Source organism: Diorhabda sublineata, chromosome 10 (assembly GCF_026230105.1).
Source record: "Diorhabda sublineata isolate icDioSubl1.1 chromosome 10, icDioSubl1.1, whole genome shotgun sequence".
Taxonomy (NCBI): Eukaryota; Metazoa; Arthropoda; class Insecta; order Coleoptera; family Chrysomelidae; genus Diorhabda; species Diorhabda sublineata.
In genome coordinates, this window is record NC_079483.1 from 7,981,459 (window position 1) to 8,007,585 (window position 26,127).

A 26,127-nucleotide genomic window follows, 5' to 3' on the forward strand; every position below is an offset into this window, starting at 1 on the left:
ACTGAGAAAAATATTGATCATTGATGGCGCCGTTTTTTGACTGGATATAAAAATTGCTAATTTTGAGTGTGATTACATCCGAAAAATAATTTTTTATCGAATTTGAATTGGAAAAGGCTTTGTTCGAGAAAATTAAGTTAGAAATTATTTTTTATAACTAAAATACCTGCCGAAAAGTCATTTTTGACATAATCAAACATCGAAAATCGTATCTAGAAAGGGGTGAATGGGGTAAAATAATACGAATATACATGTGTTTCAATATTTTCAACTTTATTAAATAGTCAGTACATCAAAAAGTCATATTTTGATTCAGTCAGCAAATAGAATAACAATCTATGAGGGTCACACTACAACTAACAGTTCTTGTTGATATGATTTTAGCTACAGGGTGTCTTAATAAAATAATGATTTTATATTGATAACGAATATAGGAATATAAAAAAAATTCTACATTTCGCATTAAATACGCAAAAAACTATGTGTATAGAAAAAATATATCATTTAAAATATTTTTTTTAGTATACAGAAACATTTTCACTTTTTAATAAAATCTGTTTCTGTACATTTGATCACCCTGTATCGTTCCTGTACAACCTATAATGATTCAACGTTTTTCTAACTACTTCAAAAGCGTCTAAGCTATATATATATATATTTCAATAAAGAAATATACCAAAATTAATAATTCAATAATCGAAAATTTTAAATTTACCGCGCTTAATAATATAAACCCTTAACGAAGATAGAATATTTTGACACTTGTAGTGACAATTGCAGCCACTGAACAAAATCTAAATATCCGAAATGTAATCAAAATTGTTAGGAAAATTACATCTTAAACATTGGCTTCATGTGATCTAGCTCTACACTGTTGTAAAATTTAAATTAATAAAATCTTCTAAACATATTAAAATTTCTTGTTTTTTTATAGTATCCCATTTACATCCGATAAATAAATATTTTATTATTAATAATTAATCATTCCATTAAAAATTATCAATCTTCTTTTCTATTGGTTGAATTTGATGTAATTAGTCTGTTTTATAATATTATTTTCTAATAACGGAAAAATATTACAACGTGGCAACGATGTAAAACATCTGTCATTAATCGTTTGAAAATGAATCATAAAAACGTTGTTCAAAAAGTAACTGCTAACGATTAAAAAAACGATATTAGAAACGATTATTCAAGATTACAAATTAAGAAATATCTCCAATTCAAAATATTACTAAAAACTTTTATTTTCACGTAAATTATTTAATGATCATTGTGGTTTTAGTTGTTGACGTTGTTATAAAGATTTACAAAATGGCTGCCGATTATAAACGTTAAATTAATTACATCATTTATTAGCGTTTTATTCCCAAACTATCGAATTTAAACAATATATTTTTAATGTTTTTGTGATTATATGCAATTTTAAGCAAGTTGGGGATAATAAAATTTCCTAGTTTGTGTTACGAATGTGAAAACGAGTAGTAAAGGTTAATAACCTCAAAAAAGACGAACAAAGTTTAAAACGAAGCCAATGAAGAGGAATTAGACACCAACAGGTAAAGTAACGATATTTTTTTAACTAATTTTGGTATATTTCGAAAAAATATACAATATTTTCAACAAGTTATCTATAATTATATATATAAGTACTAATTATTGCGTTTAAGCGAACAATTGATTGCGTAAAGCCGTTTTTTGTCATATCTATTTTTAATCACAATATTTGATAAGCATTTCATATATATACTTATTTTCATCTTTTTTTTTTTTTCATTGTCCCGAAATTTGATGGGATAATTTTAACAATATACACGATAACGATAACTGTAACTCATTTGGAGAATTTTTTATATTGGAGTTTGAAAGAAGTGCGAATGGGTATAAGTACGAACGTTTTCGTTGTGGGAATGTGGCAAAATTAAACACGGAAGTGTACTAACTCTAATATATTTACGAGCTTCCGAAATATTTATGTATTTATGGCCTGGGAATTATTTAGATGGAAATACACAGTTCCAAATTTCGTTTTTACTTTTAGAAAACATTAAATTTATAGATTTCAAAATTTATTGTTCGAATTGACCCTTGAAAGAACTATTAAAGTTATCGATTATCAATAACCTCGGACATATATTAGAGTTAGTATACTTTGGTGTTTAATTTTACCACAATCCCACAACGAAAACGCTCAGAAACTAGCTAGCGAGTATATGAATTGGAACGAAGTCTTTGCCAGCTAGATTATGAGCGTTTACGTAGTGGGATTGTGGCAAAATTAAACACCAAACTGTACTAACTCTAATATATTTCTGAGTTTATTGATAATCGATAACTTTGATAGTTCTTTCAAGAGTCATTAACAACGAAATTTAAAACAGCACAATTTCCATCTAAACGATAAATAAATTGGTATTTCGAGAGCTCGGACATATATTGGAGTTAGTACAGTTTAATGTTTACTTTTGCCACATCCCACCATGAAAACACTCAGAAACTAGCTAGCGTACATATGAATCGGAAAGAAGTTTTTGCCAGCTAGTTTATGAGTGTTTTCGTTGTAGGATTGTGGGAAAATTAAAAACCGAAGTGTACTAACTCTAATATATTTCTGAGTTTATTAATAATCGGTAACTTTGATAGTTCTTTCGAGGATCAATTTGAACATTGAATTTTAAAATAGATGAATTTAATGTCTTTTAAAAGTAACAACGAAATTTAAAACGGCACAATTTCCATCTAAATGATAAATACATTGGTATTTCGAGAGCTCGGACATATATTGGAGTTAGTACAGTTTGGTGTTTAATTTTGCCACAATCCCACAACAACAGAACGCTCAGAAACTAGCTAGCGTATATATGATTTGGAACGAAGTCTTTGTCAGCTAGTTTATGAGTGTTTCATTGTGGGAAAATTAAAAACCGAAGTGTACTAACTCTAATATATTTACGAGTTTTTTTTTGGTTTTAATTTTGCCACAATCCCACAAAGAAAACTCGCTCATAATCTAGCTGGCGAATACTTCGTTCCGATTGATATAAATTTGTACTATATGACTATTTCGGGCCAAGATTTTGTCAAATTTGAAATTGAACAGTTAAATCACAAAATTCGGTCGTAAAATATAAAATTCGATAAATTTGGTTAAAGAAATCTTACAACCGAATGATTTTTGTTTCAATAGTTGTATTAGAAGAAATGGCTTCCTACATCACCGGATCTAAATCCGTTTGAAATTTTTCTTGAGGGAAATAGATTTTTGGTTAGAAAAAATTTGATGTTTTCATGTCATTATGACACGTGTAAACAGAAACAAAAAACGGTTGGGAAACAATTACAAGTTGGATCAACGTTTAAATTGAAATAGGAGTCGATTTTTTTGTTTTTCAACCCTGTATATAATAAAAATAGGTTGATCCCTCTTTTCAACGATAATATTTCGATTTTTGGCCCGAAATAGTATAGATAACAACCATTTAACAAAATATATATTTTTTACACGATAATTTTCGAGAAATGGCAGAAAAATTTGGGTAAAAAAATATTTTTCGAGTAGAAAATTTGAAAGAAAAAAATCTAATCGAGACCAGCTCGATAGTAAATCGAGCTTTTAACAATGTCACCTACCTTTAATTTCCGAAAACAAACTTCGAGCGAGAAAATGTTTTACAGTGTTGTCAATACCTCGATCCTGAATAATTTGATGTTTTCATTCGATTTAAAACCATTAATTCACGAACTCGAACGGTTTGACAACCGAAGACGCGCCAGCACGTCATTTAAATCAACAAATTTTTCCATTTTCAATTAGTCCAGTGAATAACGGTAAAAATATGGTATCACATAGAAATTCCATCGAGACGCATGGGTAAACGCGACATCTACCTTATACCAGTATGTACAACTTATATCAAGGGGTGAAAACTACCCCTTATTGTCAAAATTCGATATAAAAATAGTTAAACCATCCAGAAAATTGAGTTTATGATCGTTTTCGTTGTGGGATTGTGGCAAAATTAAACCCCAAAATGTACCAACTCTAATATGGTCTGGGAATCAATTGGTTAATAATAATAATAATCCACCCTTCTCTTGATAATGTCTCCAAAATGGGAGACAAAACGTCGAGAAATTTTCAAAATTACAACGCCTTTCAAAGCGTTTTTTTGTTCGTGATCCCGACCTTAATATTTCGAAAATGTATTCCGCCGTTCTCCAAATGAGGGAAATTGAATTTTATCTCTATTGAAGATGTCAATCGATCTTTTCGCCGATAGCTCACAATTGCGATTGGAATTAAGAGAAGATGTTTTTCAATATTAGTCGAGGCATTAGCCAGGAAAGTAGTTGTGTCCTCATTTGAAGAACGGCGTGATAAATTTTCGAAATTTTGAGAGGTTTATAGTAGAAATCCTTTATTTTGATTAAAAAAACATTTTGAAGCAAAAGGGAAACATTCAAAGGGCTCCAAAACGGTACTACTAGAAACCCTAGTTGGGGCGGAATCGAAATTTCAAGCAAATCGATGCGTCCCGATGGAAATCTGAGTTGAAAACCTTTGTTCGTTGGACTAAAAATTAAAAATTTCGAAATTCAGTACAACAGATAAGGACCCGCCTTGGCGGTACGATGAACGCCCTTATCGTGACAAATAATATGTACGATTTTCAAATTTTTTAAAGTGAATAAATCGTTATAAATGGCCTTGACGTCGAGGCGCGCGTCCCTCGGCGTCGTCGTCGTTTCGTTTTCTATAAGATCGCCGCGTATCTCAACGTTCTTATCAGAAGGATCAGAAGCGCGCAGAGCTGCACATACAGCAGGGATAACGGAACGCGAACGTTCCTTGTTGTGATCGAGATTCCAAGTCTGGAATACGATACGCGATTCCCTGCTGTTGTACGGATTAATGCTGTGACGCGGAGCGTATAAACATTGCTCCCTATCCCATCTGGAATTGAAAAAAGGGGTTGAGGGGGGAAGTTTATTTTTTTCGCCAGTTATGTGACAAACAAATCCGCAAGTTTGAAAAAAAATTTGACGTGCTTGTATAAAAAATCGTATATTTCCGGAAACAATCGAGATATCGATTTATTTTTAACGAGAATCGATTAACAAGACGCATGTCTAAGTGACTTCCTGTAATTGGATATTTCAATTTCATATTTGTGGGAAATATATAGGGTGAAAGTTGGAATAAGTTGTTTTTATGAAAAATATAACACTATACATTTATAATTGCGGTATGGCAACGTTGTAATACAAAAAAAAATATCGAAAGAAACTAGAACAATAATCAAAATCACGTATTCCTAATTTCACTTCGAAATCTGTCAAATTGAAGAATTTTTTGGAATTCTAGCAACACTGCTAGAGGTAAATAACATCGAACAAACTTAAAGATGAAGAATGGATTTCGAAAAAAAACTAATTTTAGTAATTTTACTTCAAAATCTCTGAAATTAAAGAAAATTTTCAAATTTGGCAACACTGTTATAGGTAAATAACACCGAACAAACTTAAAAAAGAAGAAATTTCGAAAAAAAAACTAATATTCGTAACTTTACTTCAAAATCTTTAAAATTAAAGAAATTTTCTTAAATCTGGCAACACTGTTATAGGTAAATAACACCGAACAAACTTAAAAAAGAAGAAATTTCGAAAAAAAAAAAACTAATATTCGTAACTTTACTTCAAAATATCTAAAATTAAAGAAATTTTCTTAAATCTGGCAACACTGTTAAAGGTAAATAACACCGAACAAACTTAAAAAAGAAGATATTTCGAGAAAAAACTAATATTCGTAATTTTACTTCAAAATCTCTGAAAATAAAAAAAAAATTCAAATTTGGCAACACTGTAATAGGTAAACAACACCGAACAAACTTAAAAAAGAAGAAATTTCGAAAAAAAACTAATATTCGTAACTTTACTTCAAAATCTCTAAAATTAAAGAAATTTTCTTAAATTTGGCAACACTGTTATAGCTAAATAACACCGAACAAACTTAAAAAAGAAGAAATTTCGAAAAAAAAAAACTAATATTCGTAACTTTACTTCAAAATCTCTAAAATTAAAGAAATTTTCTTAAATCTGGCAACACTGTTATAGGTAAATAACACCGAACAAACTTAAAAAAGAAGAAATTTCGAGAAAAAACTAATATTCGTAATTTTACTTCAAAATCTCTAAAATTAAAGAAAAATTTTCAAATTTGGCAACACTGTTATAGGTAAATAACACAGAACAAACTTGAAAAAGAAGAAATTTCGAAAAAAAACTAATTTTCGTAATTTTACTTCAAAATCTTTAAAATTAAAGAAAAATTTTCAAATTTGGCAACACTGTTATAGGTAAATAACCCCGAACAAACTTAAAAAAAAGAAGAAATTTCGAAAAAAAAAACTAATATTCGTAATTTTACTTCAAAATCTCTAAAATTAAAGAAAAATTTTCAAATTTGGCAACACTGTTATAGGTAAATAACCCCGAACAAACTTAAAAAAAAGAAGAAATTTTGAGAAAAAAACTAGTCAAAATCACGTATTCGTATTTTTATATCAAAATGTTTCAAATTGGAGAATTTTTTAAAATCTGGCAATACTGCTAGAGATAAATAACATCAATAAAATTTAAAAAAGAAGAAATTTCGAATAAAATACTAATCAAAATCACGCATTCGTAATTTTACATCAAAATCTTTAAAATTAAAGAAAAATTTTCAAATTTGGCAACACTGTTATAGGTAAATAACCCCGAACAAACTTAAAAAAAAAAGAAGAAATTTCGAAAAAAAAAACTAATATTCGTAATTTTACTTCAAAATCTCTAAAATTAAAGAAAAATTTTCAAATTTGGCAACACTGTTATAGGTAAATAACCCCGAACAAACTTAAAAAAGAAGAAATTTTGAGAAAAAAACTAGTCAAAATCACGTATTCGTATTTTTATATCAAAATGTTTCAAATTGGAGAATTTTTTAAAATCTGGCAATACTGCTAGAGATAAATAACATCAATAAAATTTAAAAAAGAAGAAATTTCGAATAAAATACTAATCAAAATCACGCATTCGTAATTTTACATCAAAATGTCTCAAATTTGAGGATATTCTTAAATTTGGCATCACTGCTAGAGGAAAATAACATCGAAAAAACTTCGAGAAAAATAGTAATCAAAACCAGGTAGCCGTAATTTTACATCAAAAGGTCTCAAATTGAAGACATTTTTTCAATTCTGGCAACATTGTCCGATGTACATAACACCAAAATGATTAAAAAAAAAGAAGCGTCTACTGTAACAAAAAACAATTTGATTTATACGTAATTATACTTCAAAATCCGTAAAAATAAACATTTTTCCTAAATCGGGCAACAATGCTGGAAGTAAATAAAATTTAAAAAAGAAGAAGCGTCAACTAAACAATAATCAAAATCATGTATATATATTTACTTCAAAATCTCTCATTAAAGAAAATTATTTCAACTCTGGCAACACTGTTATAAGAATAATCGATAAGTTAAAAGAAAAAAAAAAGAAGAAGAAGAAGCGTTATTAAAACCATCGATATATCTTACCTGCCTTGACACCGGAACGTCCCTTCGATGTTGCAGATGCTTTTCATGTCATCGTCGTTTCGACTGCTCGCCCTATCGAAATAACATCCGTGGTATTTATTCAATTTCAATTTGGCGTCTAATTCGAGAAACAGATCGTTAACCGCTTTTCGCGGTAAATCGTTTCTGTTTCTCAATTCGTCTTTGGTTTTGTAGAAATACGACCTAATTCTATCCTGCGCCCTCTTGAACATATATTCCTCTTTTGTTTTTGCATTGGTGTTTAACCCTACGCATCAAAACGTCTTTACATACGTTTGAGAAACAATATTTCTTTTTAATGAAACCACAAAAATTTATTCCCACCAAACGATTATTTGACGAAATAACCTAACCTCAAAAATTATTGTTTCTGGTAATACAACTGCATTGGTATACTCGGTGACCCAAAAAACAAGTTTTTATAGTTAAATGCATCGTAATATTGTAGGTATACGTCTGCATGTTCCGTTTTCAGAAGTAAAAAGTACAAAAAAAATGTCAACTTTAATAATTTACTATACAGAGTGACCGAAGAAATTATTTTGTGTAATCAAATTTGACGTACTTGCTTATGAAATGTTCAATAAACGTTATTAATTTCAAAAAATGTATAACTGTGCTGTTTTTATAATCTGCTATACATGGTGATTCTATAACAATTTTTTGTAATCGAATTTACCGAAATTGTTTAAGAAAATATTTACCAAATGTCCTCTACTCAAAAATACGTTAATTTGTGTTGATTTTTGTAGTAAAAAATGCAAAAAATACTAATTATTGAAATTTGCTATACAGAGTGACTCAATAAACTGTTCTTTGTATACATTTTGGTCGTACTTCGCTTAAAAAATATTTATTAAACGTCCTTTACCCAAAAATACTTGTTATTGTGCTGATTTGAGTATGGAAATGAACAAAAAACATCAATTTCCGGTATTTACTATACAGAGTGTATTTTATAGTTAAATTTGCTTTAATTGTTCAAATAGTGTTCACAAAACGTTTTTAATTTCAAAATAAGTGTAATTGCACTGATTTTAGGGGTAAAAAGTACAAAAAACCTTAATTGTCGGAATCTACTATATACTCAATAAACTGTTTTTAGTAGTAGAATCGGCCGCATTCGCCTATCAAATGTTCAGCAAACGTCTTAGGCAATTGTACCGATTTTATTATTAAAAAGTGCAAAAAAATAATAATTTTGATAAATTATTATACAAAGTGGCGCAAAAAACAATTCTAGAACAAGATTTACGTTTATGCCCTAAAAACAAAGCAAAAAAAGGACAAATGAAGAATTTTGATCTGGCACATGTGAAATTTCAATTTCAAAATTGAAAAATTGTGGTTTGGCACCACCATAGAAGAAAACGATAGTATTTTCAGTCAAATTTGAATAATATCCTTACACGGGAGTGTTGTAACTGTCAAAAAATTGATAATGAAGAGAAAAAATGTAAAATTCTCAATCTGCTGCCCAATCCACGTTCTTCTAAATGAAATTTCATTTTCTCATCAAACAAACCCAGTTTATTGCCAATACACCCTGTATAATCAACTTTTTCAACCTCAGAATATAAACCGTGATGTATATCACAAAAAATAATTTTTTTCAAATTAAAATGCTGTAATGGAATGGAATTAAACTTTTTTGAAAATTATATACCTTCGAACCATTCCGGATGATCAGCTTTGGTGCTGAATTTGCCCTTGTCAGCATCCAAACCCTTGAGCACCTCAGCGAGTTTGAGCACCTTATTTTTCATTTTTTCAGTAAAAAATTCTTGAACCTTCTCTCCCGCAGTTAAATATTCATCGTTAACTTCCCTGATTGTCTTGTAGAGAATCTCGGCATCCGTGGCGGCTCTTTCGCCGACTTTCACCCATATCAATAAAGTTTGCGCAGGTAAAGTCTTCAAAATATCGAATGTACTAAACAAATTAACAAAAAAAATATCGTTTTACCTGAAAATATTCTTCGTTTTCGATTATGGTACCGTCAGTCGTTTGGAAATCTATTTGACCAGGAGAAAATTTAAGTTTGAATTTGTCGATTGTTTTCTTTTTGAGTTCTACTAGATTTTTGACGGCGATACCGACGCGGATCTTTCTATCTGCGTCGGTTACTCTGAAACCTTTCGTAGTGGTCATAGTTTACTGTAGGGAATAGCTTTATTCAAAACCTGCGAAGAAAGGTGAATGAATCGACAACGATGAAAAAAAATAACAGAAAAATAGATCAAATTAAATAGAAATTGAGTGTTTAAGAAGAAACGTAAAACCAGTACTTCAACTTACGAAAAACTTACCAAATATACAGTTATATTCAAGTAAAAAAATACTTTCCAAATCTAACAATCTAAACATATAACATAGTAAGGGGATAGAAAAATTATTAAAAAAATATTAAAATATATGCTAACCTTGTTATTTGTGAAAAAAACTGGAGAAATTCACATTTTATTGCAAATTTTGAAATAAAAACAAAAGTTCAAAACTTTTTACGAGTATTATGGCTACCGGTAATGACGTCACACATCCAACTCCATATTGTACTGTAATTTAACCATAGATAACATCTAAGTACGGAGTGACAACTTAATCGGTCCTATAATTTAATTTCATTATTTTCATTACAAATACGTCATTAAAAATATAAAAATTGTAAAAAGTATTTAAAATGACGTCGAGATAATGTGTTAGGCAATATATTTTCAGAGTAAATTAATGATATTAATTCATGACGTCATTACCACAAACTTTGATGTTTACGAAAAACTGGCATGTCAAATTTTAATTAAGCAGTGGTGTAGTAGTATGGTATTGTAAAAGGTACTTTTTTAAAAAATGGTGTTCATGTGGTAAAAAAATATTTTTTTAAATACGGTAAAATAATTAAACAAAGTACTGTCTTAATATAATTGACACATATAATTTATAATAAATATAGTTTTGAGATTGAATACATTCATTTTTACTTCAAAGTTACGGTCTTCAAATGATTAATTGCGGAGTTGCTAAAAATCGATTGAAAACCGCGAAACAAGTTAAAAGAAAAGGTCATAGTGATGGAAAAATAAAAAATAATGGAAGTCATACACAAAAAATCGTCTTCTAGTTTACCAGATCGTACTACATTGTGTTTATTTATATAAAACTTTTTTATAAAAAAAATCTATGATTTTCCCTCGTATAAAATGAAAAAGCCTAGGCAAACAAGAAAACTATTAACGACCTTGAAAAATGAACCAAGTACTTACGCGACGATATAACACGATGACAGAATCTGGATCTTACCGGGACGAGATTTCGAACTAAACTGGGATCTAGTTGTTACCGAGGTGCAGTTAAATGCAAGTCCGATTCGTCGGGTTAAAATAAGAGCGAAACATTTAGGCCAATGTCATTGTCAGATGAATTTCCCTTTCTCTGTACAAAGTTCCTGTTCCGGGATAGCCGACCCGGAGCATGCGTTAAAGATAACTCGGAAAATCCATAAATTCGGTCCGGGGAGGCGGTGATAAATACGATATATTTAGTTAGGGTTAGAACGGAATCAATTACACACGTGTGCAAACATTCAATACTGAAGATATTTTATTATTTGATTGATTTACGAGAATAGGAATTTGTTATGCATTTTAGTTATTATCTGATATAATTTCAAGGTTATAGATATAAAAAATGTGTTGAAATATACTTACATACGTAGAAAAACAAATTAAATCTACAATTTTTTTATTCGCACAATAACACAAACAAAGAAATAAACATACTGGGTAAGAAGAAAACAAAAGATTCGATTCATTCAATAATCGATGCGATAATAAAACCGATATGATTGATATCTTTAATTTTAGGTTAATATTTATTTCAACAATATGATTATTCAATTAAATAAATTCTCTTAATTGGTAACCATTTTTGGTAACTGAACTAAATAATATACCTTTAGAAACATATTATATACTTCATATTAATTTACTCGATTGGTGATTGTTTCGAATGAAAATAGTAGCTCTATTTGAATTTACCGTTGGTAACCGTGTAATGGGCAATCATAACCATAATTAATTAAGTATCTGATATATTTTTTTTATTATTTATATTTTTTAAATATGAGTTCCTTAAAAAGAGGTGCATTAATAGTTATAGAAGGAGTTGATAGATCAGGTAAATCTACGCAGTGCAAAAAGTTACTACAAGCTTTAAAAAACAAAGAAATAAACACGCAACTAATAAGATTCCCAGACCGTTCTACGTTAACAGGCAAATTAATAGACGAATATTTAAAGAATAAGGAATGTAAACTCAACGATCAAGCTATACATTTATTATTTTCGGCAAATCGTTGGGAAAATGCGGAAAAAATGAAATCGTTATTATATAGTGGTGTGACTTTAATAGTAGACAGATATTCGTATTCGGGTGTAGTGTTTTCAGCAGTTAAAAAAAGTAAGAAAAACGATACATAAAATAAAATTGTTGTTTGTTAAAAGTGAAATACGATAATAACTTACAGATATGTGTCTTGAATGGTGTCAACAACCAGAAAACGGTCTTCCAAAACCAGATTTAGTATTCTTATTAGACGTAAGTCTGGAGGAAATGTGTAATAGACCTGGTTTCGGTGACGAACGATACGAAAATACGAACTTCCAAACCAAAGTATCCAAATTGTATAACAAATTATGTAAGGAAGAGGATAATTGGGTGAAAGTAGATGCCGCCAGATCTATCGATGAAGTTCACAAAAATCTGTTTGAAATGTGCTTAAGGACTATAGAAAAAGTTCAGATGTCACCTTTAGAAACTTTAGATTTTAATAGGGAATGTTAATTTTAGGGTAAGAAATTTTTTAGTTATAGAATTTAAAAAAATTGGTACTAATTTCTTGTAATTAGATTTTATTTTGATATTTTCATATTTCTTTAATATTTTCGTAAATATCTCGATTTCTAATACAAATCTCATAGTTTTTTCTCTATTTATCAATATTTAGGATCAAAAATTACATTTTTATCTCTTTATTATTGTTAATTTTGTGCTCGATTTATTTTTAATCAGTTTTAGTAGCTACAGGTCTCAAAAAATACGTTTTTGTTTATTTTGGTTCCAATTCGTATTCAACACGTTTTAGTAGCATTTTAATTCAAAAATGACCTTTTTTTCTCCTTAATTTATTTTTTATTTATTTTAATTTATCTTGATTCCAGTTTATTATTCAACACATTTTAGTAGCTGCATTCCTCAAAAATTTCTACTTAATGTTGTCAGTTTTGTTCTTTAGTCACTTTTAACTCCTTTTAGTATGTTTATTCTCAAAAATTTACAATTTTTTAATCCTATTGTTATTATTTTTGGTCACAGTTTATTTTCAACATATTTTTGCAGCTATATACCTCAAAAATTGTTTTTTCTCCTTTTTGTCGTTAGTTGTGGTTCCAATCTACTTTTTACGCCTTTTAGTTGCTTTATACTTATATATACTTATACTTATACTAATTATTTTTTTTCTTATTGTCATTATTTTTGGTTCTAGTTCATTTTCAACTCGTTTTAGTAGCTGTATACCTCCAAATTCAATTCAATTCAAGTTTCTATCTCCTTATTGTTGTCAATTTTTGTTCCAATACACTTTTAACCCCTTTTAGTAGCTTTATATTTCAAAAATTACATTTTTTTCTTTTTATTCTCTTTATTTTTGTTCAAGTTCATTTTCAACTCCTTTTAGTAACTGTATACCACCAAAATTGAGTTTTTTCTCCTTATTGTTGTTAATTTTTGTTCCAATCCTCTTTTAACCCTATTTAGTAGCTTTATATTCCAAAAATTACATTTTTTCTTTTTATTCTCGTTATTTTTAGTTCCAATTCATTTTCAAAATTGAGTTTGTATCTCCTTATTTTGTTGTTGTTAATTTTGTACTCAAGTCACTTTCAACCCCTTTTAGTCGCTTCATACTTCAAAATGCATCCCTTTGTGCCTAACGTTTGATATTTTGGTTATGATTTAAATCAAAAATAAAATTTGAATTTTTAAAATATTTATTTGTAATAATTTCCCAGTTTTACAGATTTTTAGAGTCAAAATGATTGTCAACAATATCAAATGTATACAATCTGATAACAACAAATAAAAATTTTGTAAAATAAACTGATTTTTATTTACCCTTCCTCTGTAACCGAATCCTCATTCGATATCTAACAAAAACACTTGAAAATAGATATTTTCGATGGATTAAGAGACTTTTTAAAATATCTGTTTGAAAATTAATTAAACGAAAAGATATAATACTGAAATAAACGAAATTTTTTCTAAACTAGACTGGTATCGAAGTAAGTCTTTTTGTAAAACGGAAATTAATAAAATTTAACTAAAATTCGATAATTTTTTATAAAACAAGGAATAAAATTCGCATTTAGAGTTTCAAAATCACTAAATTAAGTACAAAGATTTAAATGATCAATTTTAAGAGATTTTCTTCAACAATTTTTTTTTAACAAAATCAAAATGGAAGTAAAATTTTCCTTAGTACTCATATTTAGGTACTAGACCAACCTTGTATTTATATTAAATTTGGGTTTGAACTATCAATAAAGTATCATCAAATAGTAGTGGTTCAAATGAACCAAAATAAAATTCGAATAAGTTTTTGATTAAGAAAAAACAAATTCTAAGGGAAAGACCAACATTGTCTTAATTTCAGAATTCGAAATAAAGCATTGGGTTTGAACTACCAATAAAAGCACAAAAAGAAGTAGTTCAAATGAACTGAAATCAAATTTAAGTCAGGTTTTGATTAATTGGTAACTATGAATAAAATTTCAACAAGTAGTAGTTCAAATGAACACAAATTCGAATTAAATGAGTTTAAAACAAAGCACTGGGCTTTAACTATCAATAAAGTCCCAAATAGAGTAGTTCAAATGAACAGAAATTAAATTTATATTATTTGAAACGAAGTACCAGGTTTAATCTTTGAATAAAGACTTAAACGGTAGTAGTTCAAATGAACTGAATTTGAATTGATTTTTTATTTAAGAGAAAAAGAAAATTAAAAAAATGCTTGGATATGTCAAAAATGTCTTGACACAATTTGAAGTAAATTAGAACAAAAAGTGGAGAGTATTTGAAAAGTGACTAAATCCAATAATTTCAAAAATTATAACCAAGAAAACAGAAATAATTGAAGAAAACATTTTTATCAATAACACAGAGAAAAAACTACACGAAGATCATTACTATTATCTGTTTTATTAACAGTAGTTCAAATGTACCGATAGAAAAACTCAATCAGGATGAAACAAATCCTGAATAAAAGCAACAAGTATTAAAAAAATTCAATTGAAAAGTGAATAAATCAAATAAGTTAAAAAATTGTACACAAAAAACAAAAAAAAAGATTAATAATTGTAGAAAACATTTTTATCAATAACACAGAGAAAAAACTACACAAAGATCCTTACTAGTATCTGATTTATTAACAGTAGTTCAAAAGTACTGATAGAAAAACTCAATCAGGATGATACAAATTGTGAATAACAGCAAAAAATATTCAAAAAAACTCAATTGAAATGTGATCAAATCAAATAAGATACTCAAAAAAGCAGAAGAAACAGAAAAAAAAGGATATATAATTGTAGAAAACATTTTTATCAACAACACAGAGAAAAAACTATACGAAGATCCTTACTAATATCTGTACTATTAACAGTAGTTCAAATGTTTCGAAATATATTTATGGCAGAGATAAAAACAAACTGTGGTGGAAATATTGCATCAGTTATAAGCTAGGAAACTGGATTAAGATGAATTCTAGTTAATCAAAAAAACTTTTTGTGAAAAAAATATTTTGGCAATAAGAAATATCCACTGAATTAGCTTTAGATTAATTTCACAACAAAGCACTGGGTTTAAACTTCCACAAAAATCTCCAATTCTTCTTTAACACCTTTTTAACACTCGCGATCAGTTTTTACACTTTTCGAATAACCTCAACACTCAATCTCCTCCAATCCTAAGAACTACTAGCCACGCTTATATTACTGTTGCTGGTAGTTCTACTGCTCGATAACAAATTAGCGTCTTTTTTGAATACAGCCAAACCGGATTTGACTAATTCCTCAGCTATATCGATGTCGTGTTCTTCTATCCCGTATAAATCCACACCGGGAACGGGGGAACCCTCCCGTTTCGCCCTCGTCTTCTCCCTTACACTGTACCCGTTCATTTTCGCCGAAAGTTTCTTCCATTGAGCCACGTGAGTCCATTCTTCGAAACGATCCACTGCCTCTTCTGACCAACTCTCACCGTTCGGTTCTAAAAAAAAAATAATCGATAAAAATATTTAAAAAATAATTTATTTACCCACCGACTCTGGCTAAAAAACATTCGATAGCTTGGAAATGGAGTCTCAGAAAATCGGTTCTGAGTTCGTATAAATCTGTGCATAATACTGTGTCCGTATCACCATAATCTACATAATATAATTCTGCTTGTTTTGATTCAGATTCTATTATTTTTAATACTTCAGCTCGGTACCTGGAAAAATAATTTTTTAAATTAATTTTTATATCGAATTAAAGGGTTTTTACCATTTTTTATCGTATAGAAACGTAGCAGCTACTAGATCTCCTTGTTTGACTTCTCCTAGTACATGTAAAGCTCTATTTTCAGGTTTTCCATAATATTCCGTCATTTCTTCTACTAGACAATCTAATTCGGTAGCTTTAGGACCGACTATTTGTACCCAAAACCGAGACGGATCTACCATAGCCGAAACGTATATTTCAAAAGGAGTTTCCGGTTGTCCTGAAACAAAAAAATTAATTAATTTTCATTATAACTTCTAAAAGATTTTATTTACCTGGTATTGGAGACATTTTTTCAACTTTGGGGCTTTCGACGATTCTAGAAGCACCTTCTGGCGATTTTGGTGGTACCCTCGGTTCTCTTTTAGCCAAAGATGCTTCTAAAAACTCTTGTTGTTTCATAGCTTTTTCTACTACATCTTCTATCAAAGATTTAGCCAAATTTATCTGCTCTCTGGTACCTATAAAGGAAAAAAATTAATTTTTATATTATAATTTTGTTATAACTCACCTTTAATGGAAATACGTTTCGAATTTCTACCTCGTTCGTCATCTAAAACTGTTATTTTTGCACCAGATAATGTTCTAAGTTCGGATATTTGATCCCCGTTTCGCCCTATTACTCTACCGATAGAGCTTAGAGGGATCCATATATCTTCATTTTCTAAAATTGGTTGATTCGTTACGAATTCCTACGAAAAATACGAGAAGTTAAAAAATTGATGAAGATCCGAAAAGATGAAGATTTTGTTAACCTACAAAATTTCGTTTACCCCCTAGTCTTTTACTAAATATCTCCGAAAATATTGATTTTAGAAAAAAAAGATTCAAACAAAAATTGTAACTAATAAAAAGATCTACAAAAAAGATTATATACATTTTTTATCCTAACCTATTTTTAAAATTGTTATGACTTAAAATATCTTTTTTTTAATTTGGAAAACGTCGCTGCCTAGCTATTTTGTATCATAACATTTTTAAAAATAGGTTTAGGTAAAAAATGTATATAACCTTTTTTGTAGATCTTTTTATTAGCTACAATTTTTTTCAAAAACTTTTTTATCTAAAATCAATATTTTCGGAGATAATAGATTTAAGGGGGTAAACCAAGTTTTGTCGGTAAAAAATCGGGAGGTTCATCTTTTCGGAACTAAACCAAAAAAAAAAACGTCTTACTTGTATTAAATTTTCAGCAAGATTACAAGCCTCCACTGATCCTTTTATTAAACACAATTTATAATCACTGCTATCGGTATCTCTGAAATAAATGTTTGTACCGGTTTGTTCTTGAATCTGTTTGATAGTTTTGCCGTTTCTACCAATTAATGAGCGTACAACATTTTTAGGAACGTTAATTTGGTGTGTTTTGAACTTTGATATTTTAGCGTAAGTATCTGTATAGTCGTCTTCATCATCGTCTTTACGAAATAGAAGATATAATACATAACTCGAAACTCCTAACGCTGTTAGTCCAAGAATTACCGTTAACGATTGTTTAATAACACTGAAATTCGAATAAAATAGATTCATTTCAATCTATAGTCTATTTTCTACAACAACAAAAAAATAGACTATAATTATGAATTTTTTTATATTTTTTATTATTTAAATCTATATTTTACATGTTAATTAAACTGTTAATTTTATTTAGTATTATTTGCACAAATATTTATTTTTTAAATTATATAAAAGACCTTCACATTTTACTTTTAGATTATGATGTCATCATTCATAATAATATCACAAATAAATGTTTGGAGTAAATAAAAGTTAAACTTTAAAAATACATTTTATACAACCCAATTTTGATAAAAACCAGAACTATTCTTCACAACTATTTAAAAACAACAATGTATATTATAAACAATCATAAAAAACGTATTTCTAATTTTAAATAAATACAATAACATAAAATACTATTTAAAAATTTCTGTAAAAAAAAATCTGTGAATTTTGTATATTTTATGATCTTTTTATCTAAATATTTTACTTGCCTCATAGTTTCTATCCTTTTAAAATTTAAAAGGTTTAAATAGATGCTTGATTCAATCACTAATCCCTAACCTTACTTTCTAATTCTACCATAGATAAATCTATAGTATTGACAGTTTTTACCAATGAATTACATAATCGTAATATACAGTTCATTGGTTTTTTCAGAAACCTCCAAAGTTTTGTAGTTTATCAATCTAATAATATACGTAAACCAATTTTAAAACTAGCAAAATAATACTGAAAACTCATGTATTTGAGGGTTACAATTACCCCATTGAAGTGTAAGTTGGAATATCTAGAATCGTTGATGACATTTATACTATACATATTTTTTACACTACCACTATACCAACACTCGCATTTACACTGACGCACGTTTCGAAAACCAAGTTATCGTCTTCAGAAACTGAGTATTAATGTTGTAGTAGTGTAAAAAGTGTGTTCTTGCCATTGAGGTATGTGCTATAATGACATATTTTTCGTATTATTTATTTTGTGAATACGTAATTGTTCAATCAAATATTTCCAATTAGTTTTTACAAATATTATTTTGTTACAATACGATATAATTAGTTTAGTGATGACATTTTAGTGCGTTTGGGAGCACTTGTAAAAATTGTTTCGAGAAAGACCCTGCCAACTTAAATATCCATTTCTGTTATACACCATCTGTCAAAATTCCAATTATTTGAAGGGCGAAAAAACAGATAGCATTTATGATGAAAGCAGCTAATTTGAATAAACCTATGAAAATGCCGTCTCAAAAGCTGATTACTTCGGTAGAATCTATTGATAAGCCCGAAAAAAGCAAGGTAAAATAATTTAAAACGAACATATCGTTTAAATTGAGCGCCCCGTCACATGTCTTCCCCTTCCACGGCATTCATTTTCTGGCGTTTTATCCGTTCCGTGATCTTCTATGTTCAAGATATCGCCATTTTGGTGTGTTGTATTTGTAATTAGTAAAAGATTTTCAAATGATAAAGTTAAGGATATATATAAATAACTAGTTTGGTGTTAACTTTGTGCATTTACCTGTTAGTAATAGATTTGTTTTATTTTAAAGATAAAAAACTTAGTAATTATGGACGATAAAGCTTCGTGTAAAGAACTGGATCAGTGGATAGAACAGTTAAATGATTGCAAGCAATTAACAGAAAATCAAGTGAAAACACTATGTGATAAGGTAAGTTATACAGTAATTGTAAATTATACTACATATAAGGACAAAATTTATTTTTTTTTCTAAATTTCTTTATATCGTATTACTCATCAATGTAGTTATCAAAAGTACACAACCTAGTTCTGACTGCTCGGTTTTATAGTTTAAGATTATGGATTATTTTTAGATCAAATTTCATCCGGTATCCGATGTTTTTATAGTTTATGCATGTTTCTATATTTTAAGTCAATTTCTGGGCAATTCTTTATCTTACTAATAATTATCTCTGATATTTTCATCAATATTAATATGTCGTATTTACGAGGTTTTATACTAATTAGATATAACGTTTTTATTGAAATTATTGACTTTTGAATATATTTTTAATTGATAGGCATTAAAAAAACTTATTTGCTCATTTTATTATATAGAATTTCTAAAATTTATTATTTCACAAAAACATCAAAAATTGTTATATCATATAAAAATGTAATTTACTGATATTTATAGACGCTGTTTTTGTTCAAAATAGGTTAGAAACATAATAAAACAACACAAATTATAATTTTACTCTTTATATGTATTTTACACTGACATTTTCATAATCATAGAAAATAATGGTGAAAATGGAGTGTGGATAATAATGTTTTATATGAAGGGGCTGAAAAAGGGATTTGGTTCAATTTTGTACTAAAAACTACCCTTAGTGGGGGAAAGTGAACTATAAGACGGGTAGGATTCGAAATATTTTTTATGATACAAATGAAGTACTGCTTAGTAAAAGTGTTAGAAGAAAATCATAGAAAAAGTTGTGGTATTGCAAAACAGGAACAAATAGATATTTCTTATGGTACAAATGAGCTACCACTTGATAAGAGACTAGAAGAAACGGTTAAAATTAGAAAATTGAGGAAAAGAATGGAAAATTTCTAAATATCAACAAAAAGCAAACCTGTATCCTTGAGGATAGTGCTGATATAAGGTTTAGGGAAGCTGCAAGCATGTAGGATCAAAATAACCACATCAACATTTAAAAGGGGAAAATGAAGCTGCAAGACAGGAACAAATAAAAATCATACAAATGAAGTACCGGTCGATAAGAGACCAGGAGAAATGGTAAAAATTAGAAAATTGAAAAAAAGAATGGAAAATTTCCAAATATCAACAAAAAGCAAACCGGTATCCTTGAGTATAGTGTTGGTACAATGATTTTAGGTAAACTGCAAGCATATAGGATCAAAACTTGTAACCACATCAACCCTTATATGGGAAAAATGAGGCTGTAAGACAGGAACCGTACAAATGAACTACTGGCATGAAGATACATGTTTATGACTACAAAATTTAAAAACAAAGCAATGAAAAACGATAAGATGAACAAGAGGAATGGAAATATGAAAAATATCAGGAAAATAAGTGAAAAAATAAAAAAAACCGTCATTTCCCCTAAGGGAGATGATGTTATTTTGGCTTTATTACCATGCTCCAAAGTTTTCCTCTCATTGATATAATTTTAAAAATCAGTGGAAATGTGGTTGTTTTCCCTCTAATTGTTGTTAAACATACAGGGTAACTTGAAAATGTTAACCAATCACTATATATTTATTTCTTCTTATAGTTTTAGAGTTGTTTTTTGTATTAATTTTTAGGCTAAAGAAATATTATCTAAAGAATCAAATGTACAAGAAGTAAAATGTCCTGTAACAGTCTGCGGAGACGTCCATGGACAATTCCATGATTTGATGGAATTGTTCAGGATAGGCGGTAGAAGTCCGGATACAAATTACCTATTTATGGGTGATTATGTTGATCGTGGATATTATTCCGTTGAGACTGTCACTCTATTGGTAGCACTAAAAGTCAGGTATAGAAATTTTCACGTTTTAATTGATATTTATTTAGGCGAGTTATAGTCCATTCACCTTCGGTTTAAATATAACATAACCTAACCATTTTTTTTGTACAACATCGATTTTTATATGAAAATTTGGTATTAAATTTGTTTCCATCACAAGTTATTTATGCACGATGTGTTCTTCCTGCTGTTTAGGGGTGAAAACTACCCCTTCTAATGAAAACAAAGAAATTAACATTTCTTGAGTTGAATATCGCTTTTATGTATGAAATAAACATTAACCAGTAAGAGTTATGTTTCAAATGCAAATTATAATTTTTTCCCAACAAATTAACCCTTGGGAAATCCACCCTTAACCTTGATTTTGAGAAAACATTAATTTTTACAGCTTAATATATTTTATAGGAGTATTTATAATAAATATTATATTTTTTATAGGTTATCAGGTATTTTATGATTTATTTGCAAAGTTTTATCCGTTAAAAACCGCCCCTAATTGTATAAAATTGCAAAAATAATACAAACAAGGTTTTTTGTGCATTAAAATTGTTTCTAACTGTTAAGTAGATATATAAACATGTTTTTCAGTGTGTATTATATTTTTATCACATTTATCAAGATTCATCCCTTAAAAACCGCCCTTAGTTGCATAAATCTTGTAAAAATTGATGAAACAAGTTTTTTTATATGTTGAAACTGTTTCAAACTGTTAAATACAATAAAAACATGTTTTTTAGGGTATATTGCAATATTTTTTCCAGATTAATTTAATTTCAACCCCCAAAACAGCCCCTAATTGCATACAAATTGCGAAAATCGTACAAACAAGTGTTTTTACAAGTTAAAATTATTTTCAACTATCAAATTACTATATGAACATTTCTTTCAGTGTATATTATAATGGTTTTTTCAAATTTATTCAATTTCATTTCCCATACTGCCTTTAATTGCATTAACGTTGCAAAATATCAATTTCCACCCCCGAAGAGGGGTGGCATTGATTTTTGGTTATAATATAAGTTTTGAATTTTGAGGTATTTACCACTTCCAAGTGGATTTTCATGATAATCCGTGTTATTTCGAAGAATTCCTATCAAAACACTGTTGGTGATCAGACTATTAACCGTATGATACATTTGAACTACTACTACTAATTATCATTAATTATTGATAGCATAAATTGTTTTTTTTTCTTATATTTTTATATTTGTAGGTACAAAGAGAGAATTACAATATTAAGAGGTAACCACGAATCGAGACAAATTACTCAAGTTTATGGTTTCTACGATGAGTGTTTGAGGAAGTACGGAAACGCCAATGTTTGGAAATTCTTCACGGATCTGTTTGATTATTTACCTTTAACTGCTCTCGTCGATAGTCAAATTTTCTGTTTGCATGGTGGATTGAGCCCCAGCATCGACACTTTGGACCACATTAGAGCCCTAGACCGCTTACAGGAAGTACGTCATCATATAATCATCATCATAATTTTTTTTAAACAATTTCTGAAAGTTTATGGCGTAGCAGTGGATCATTGTTTTCCAAATATGTTTTTTTTATTGTTTTGAGGTGGTGTTGGGATACAAATAAATCGTATCGATTTCTAATTTCCATGTTTGCATAAGATAATGTTATCAATGTTTTTATCTTTTTTTTTCTTTCAATGACTAAAATTTATTGAAAACGTCGCATATGAATCATTAAAAAAATATACAGCATGTTATTTTTTTTTATGAAGTTAGAATTCAGTTTTAATGCGAACATAATATTAACAGTGTTCAATCGATATCCTATCTGTAAATGGAAAGAAAAAAATATACTTTGTATTATTTTTTTCAATATTTATGGGGAAATAGATATGGAAAAATGGAAACTAGTTCAAATGTCACGATATATGTTTAAAAAAACTGGATCAAATATAAAATGCACTAGAAAAACAAAAGGTAGTTCAAATGTCACAGTATATTTTATAAAATATATGTGCAATGTTTGACACGTTGGAAAATGACTAAGTAGTTCAAATGTCATGGTATATGCTATAAAAAAGTCTATACAATGTTTGATAGGTTATAAAACCTTCAGTCGTTCAATTGTTACAGAATGAACCTATTGTACATTGCGTCTACTTTTTTTAACGAATATCGTAGTATTTGAACTACTTTTCAATTTCCTAGTCTCATTATAATGAGTGTCGTGACATTTGAACTACTTTTCACTTTTCTAGGTTCGTATATTTTCTTAATTAGAAATATCACGACATTTGAACTACTTCTTACTTTTCTATTCTCTTATACTTTATTGGAGGTATTGGGACATTTGAACTACTTTTCACTTTTCTATCCTTTTATAGTTTCTTTGTAAGAGACTTATTAACAGTTGAACTACTTTCGACTTTTCCAGCTTCGCGCATTTTCTTTATTAGAGATATTGTGATATTTGAACTACTTTTTACTTTTCTATCCACTTAGACTTTCTTAGCCTCTTATACTTTCTTTGTAAAAGATATTGTGACAATTGAACTACTTTCGACTTTTCTGGCTTCGCGCATTTTCTTTATAAGAGATTGTGACATTTGAACTACTTTTGATTTTTCTAGTTCCATATATTATCTTTATTAGAGGTGTTGTGACATTTAAACTACTATTGACTATTCCGATCAATCATTCTCGTTTTTCTTTGTTCTTTTATATGAAATTAATGTTTATTTGTAAAATTTTGTTGTACAGGTACCACACGAAGGTCCTATGTGCGATCTCCTGTGGTCCGACCCCGACGATCGCGGAGGTTGGGGTATTTCCCCAAGAGGCGCCGGTTACACTTTTGGTCAAGATATATCGGAAAGTTTCAATCACAGCAACGGTCTCACTTTGGTATCGAGAGCGCACCAGCTGGTAATGGAAGGATACAATTGGTGTCACGATCGAAACGTCGTCACCATCTTCAGCGCGCCGAATTATTGTTACAGGTGTGGGAACCAAGCCGCCATTATGGAATTAGACGACGCTCTTAAATATTCGTTGTAAGTATTATTACGGTTTCTCTTACTTACTCACCTTCGTCCCCTCGAAAGTTTCCATTTTTGTTCTTTTTACTTCCTAAGTCTCGTCGAAACTTTCTACTTTTGTTCTTTCTACTTTTTACGACCCCTTGGAACTTTCTTTTTTGTTCGATCCATTTTAATTTGAAAAAAGGTTTTTTAATACAGAAAATTTTTGTTTTTTGCAGCTTACAGTTCGATCCGGCACCAAGACGTGGCGAACCGCATGTTACGCGTAGAACTCCAGACTATTTCCTTTAAATACACTTATTAATATTGTTTTTTCTTTTTTTTTTTTTTATTTTTTTTCCGAACGCAATGTATCATTCAACCACAAAAAAAATGAAAGCTTAGTTCTTATTAAAAAAAATTATTGCGATGGCGTTACCCTACGTATACATATATTTTTTTTATTATCTTGTCCATTTTTTTTTTGATAACGGTTAATAAATTCGCCGAATATTCGTACGATTATTTACCCCTTAGACCGAACCTGTTTTTATTTGAATCGTTATCAAGTTTTTGAAAATCGAAAAAAAAAGTTTGCGCCAAAATCGCCAGGATTTTTATACGAGGGGGTAAAGAGAATTGAGAACGTCGTTTACATTTTTCCCCGCCCTGTATATTGAATTTAACGTAAAAAGATTCGGAGTGTTTTCAAATATAGTTCTAATTGTTAATTTTTGATGATATTGAATATCCACAGTTTTCCAAGCACTTTTGCAATATTGAATCAATAATTTTGACTATACGACGTTTTTAACATATCTTCTTAAACTTGGTAATCCAAAATGCCTACTTTTTACACATCAGGAATACCATCAGCACTTTTTTTACATAAAACACTAGAAGAATTAATTTCTATTCGTTTTATAGAATGATTCAAGACGATTTCGACTATCCATTTTTGATTTGCAAATGGTATACCAAGACAAAAATTATTTACGCATTAAGAATACCATTTGAACTTTTTTATATAAATAAAACCTCATAAAAATTCTTATCGTTTCGTTTTATTCAATGTTTTAAAGCAATTTCAAAGATCTGATTTTTTCGTTTTTTTACTTACATTTGGTATTCCAAGATTACCAGTTTTTACATATCAAGAACACCATACCTGTTCTTATATATTATTTATCCACATAAAACACGAGAATATTGAATGTTTTTACAGTTTAAGCAAAAATAAACTTTTTTACACATCAGGAATACCATTTGTAATACTAAAGTTCGTTTTATACTTATCGTGAATACCATTTCTGCCTTCACATATTATTTCACGTAAAACAACAATGTAGAGGAAACAATGTTTTTACACTCTGTAATCCGAAATAAACATTATTTACATAACTGGAATACCATTTGTGCTACATAAGCTTGTTTTTACATATTTGAATCACCTTTTCTACATTTATACGTTATTTAATCACGTACAACACAACAATTTTGAATGCCTATAGATGGTAATCCAATATAAACTTTTTTTACACATTTGGAATACCATTGGCACTTTTTTAGATATAACACTACAGTAAATAATTTGATTCATTTCTGTGTATTTATAATATTAACAAATTTAGATTCAATTTTTACAGATAAATATCGATTTTCACGTCAAAGGACCAAAAAAATGATTTTAATTTAAAAAAAATTGTAAAAACCCAAAAAAATTTTGTATTTCATTGAAAAAAACCATCGAACTTACAGCTAAAAATTTTTTTAAGATTTTATGGGAAAAAACGACGTTTCGGGTTGATTCTTTTTGCGCCGTTTGCGGAAAAAAATTATTAAAAAAAAAATAAAACAATGTTAAATATTCTAAGGTATTTTAATGCATGAAATTAGTGTATACTCGATGCTTACTGAATAATATTTAAAAAAAAA

At 28.9% G+C, this 26,127-nt stretch overlaps 4 protein-coding genes across 6 annotated transcripts; 2 read left to right on the forward strand and 2 right to left on the reverse strand.

Annotated features, from left to right (window-relative positions):
• Positions 1-258: 258 nt before the first annotated feature.
• LOC130449378 (DNA fragmentation factor subunit beta) lies at positions 259-11,355 on the reverse strand. Of its 3 annotated transcripts, none has more exons than XM_056787162.1 (5): positions 11,305-11,355; positions 9,566-9,783; positions 9,267-9,513; positions 7,580-7,847; positions 259-4,954 (listed from the first exon to the last, which is right to left on the reverse strand). In XM_056787162.1, exons 2-5 carry the CDS (start codon positions 9,749-9,751, stop codon positions 4,597-4,599), a joined length of 1,059 nt encoding a protein of 352 aa, XP_056643140.1. In that variant the 5' UTR covers positions 9,752-9,783; positions 11,305-11,355; the 3' UTR covers positions 259-4,596. The 3 variants fall into 3 exon arrangements, with proteins under 3 accessions (XP_056643140.1, XP_056643139.1, XP_056643138.1); XM_056787161.1 differs by lacking the exon at positions 11,305-11,355 and adding an exon at positions 10,861-11,105; XM_056787160.1 differs by lacking the exon at positions 11,305-11,355 and adding an exon at positions 10,024-10,190.
• Positions 11,356-11,469: 114 nt separating this feature from the next.
• Positions 11,470-13,756, forward strand: LOC130449381 (thymidylate kinase). The gene is made up of 2 exons (XM_056787166.1): positions 11,470-12,055; positions 12,123-13,756. Exons 1-2 carry the CDS (start codon positions 11,719-11,721, stop codon positions 12,437-12,439), a joined length of 654 nt encoding a protein of 217 aa, XP_056643144.1. The 5' UTR covers positions 11,470-11,718; the 3' UTR covers positions 12,440-13,756.
• On the reverse strand, positions 13,630-18,557 carry LOC130449373 (tudor and KH domain-containing protein homolog). The gene is made up of 7 exons (XM_056787153.1): positions 18,189-18,557; positions 17,371-17,698; positions 16,706-16,886; positions 16,470-16,655; positions 16,198-16,414; positions 15,975-16,144; positions 13,630-15,922 (listed from the first exon to the last, which is right to left on the reverse strand). The coding sequence occupies exons 1-7, from the start codon at positions 18,191-18,193 to the stop codon at positions 15,621-15,623; spliced, it is 1,389 nt and encodes a 462-aa protein (XP_056643131.1). The 5' UTR covers positions 18,194-18,557; the 3' UTR covers positions 13,630-15,620.
• A 513-nt stretch (positions 18,558-19,070) lies between these two features.
• On the forward strand, positions 19,071-26,047 carry LOC130449379 (serine/threonine-protein phosphatase 2A catalytic subunit beta isoform). Its single transcript, XM_056787164.1, has 5 exons — positions 19,071-19,375; positions 21,001-21,215; positions 22,420-22,666; positions 23,933-24,225; positions 24,432-26,047. Exons 1-5 carry the CDS (start codon positions 19,274-19,276, stop codon positions 24,502-24,504), a joined length of 930 nt encoding a protein of 309 aa, XP_056643142.1. The 5' UTR covers positions 19,071-19,273; the 3' UTR covers positions 24,505-26,047.
• Positions 26,048-26,127: the final 80 nt, after the last annotated feature.

What these genes read in the sequence shown, in the direction of transcription:
- LOC130449373 (XM_056787153.1), bottom strand. An exon ending in AAAAATGTCTCCAATACCAG is followed by an intron (nt 16,415 to 16,469) that starts GTAAATAAAATC and finishes TTTTTGTTTCAG; the next exon opens with GACAACCGGAAACTCCTTTT. An exon ending in TTTCTATACGATAAAAAATG is followed by an intron (nt 16,145 to 16,197) that starts GTAAAAACCCTT and finishes TTATTTTTCCAG; the next exon opens with GTACCGAGCTGAAGTATTAA.
- LOC130449378 (XM_056787162.1), bottom strand. Translation starts at nt 9,751, where the DNA reads ATGACCACTACGAAAGGTTTCAGAGTAACCGACGCAGATAGAAAGATC. An exon ending in AAAACGAAGAATATTTTCAG is followed by an intron (nt 9,514 to 9,565) that starts GTAAAACGATAT and finishes GATATTTTGAAG; the next exon opens with ACTTTACCTGCGCAAACTTT. An exon ending in TCATCCGGAATGGTTCGAAG is followed by an intron (nt 7,848 to 9,266) that starts GTATATAATTTT and finishes TTTGATGCGTAG; the next exon opens with GGTTAAACACCAATGCAAAA.
- LOC130449379 (XM_056787164.1), top strand. Translation starts at nt 19,274, where the DNA reads ATGGACGATAAAGCTTCGTGTAAAGAACTGGATCAGTGGATAGAACAG. An exon ending in TGAAAACACTATGTGATAAG is followed by an intron (nt 19,376 to 21,000) that starts GTAAGTTATACA and finishes ATTAATTTTTAG; the next exon opens with GCTAAAGAAATATTATCTAA. An exon ending in GACGCTCTTAAATATTCGTT is followed by an intron (nt 24,226 to 24,431) that starts GTAAGTATTATT and finishes TGTTTTTTGCAG; the next exon opens with CTTACAGTTCGATCCGGCAC.
- LOC130449381 (XM_056787166.1), top strand. Translation starts at nt 11,719, where the DNA reads ATGAGTTCCTTAAAAAGAGGTGCATTAATAGTTATAGAAGGAGTTGAT. An exon ending in GTTTTCAGCAGTTAAAAAAA is followed by an intron (nt 12,056 to 12,122) that starts GTAAGAAAAACG and finishes AATAACTTACAG; the next exon opens with ATATGTGTCTTGAATGGTGT.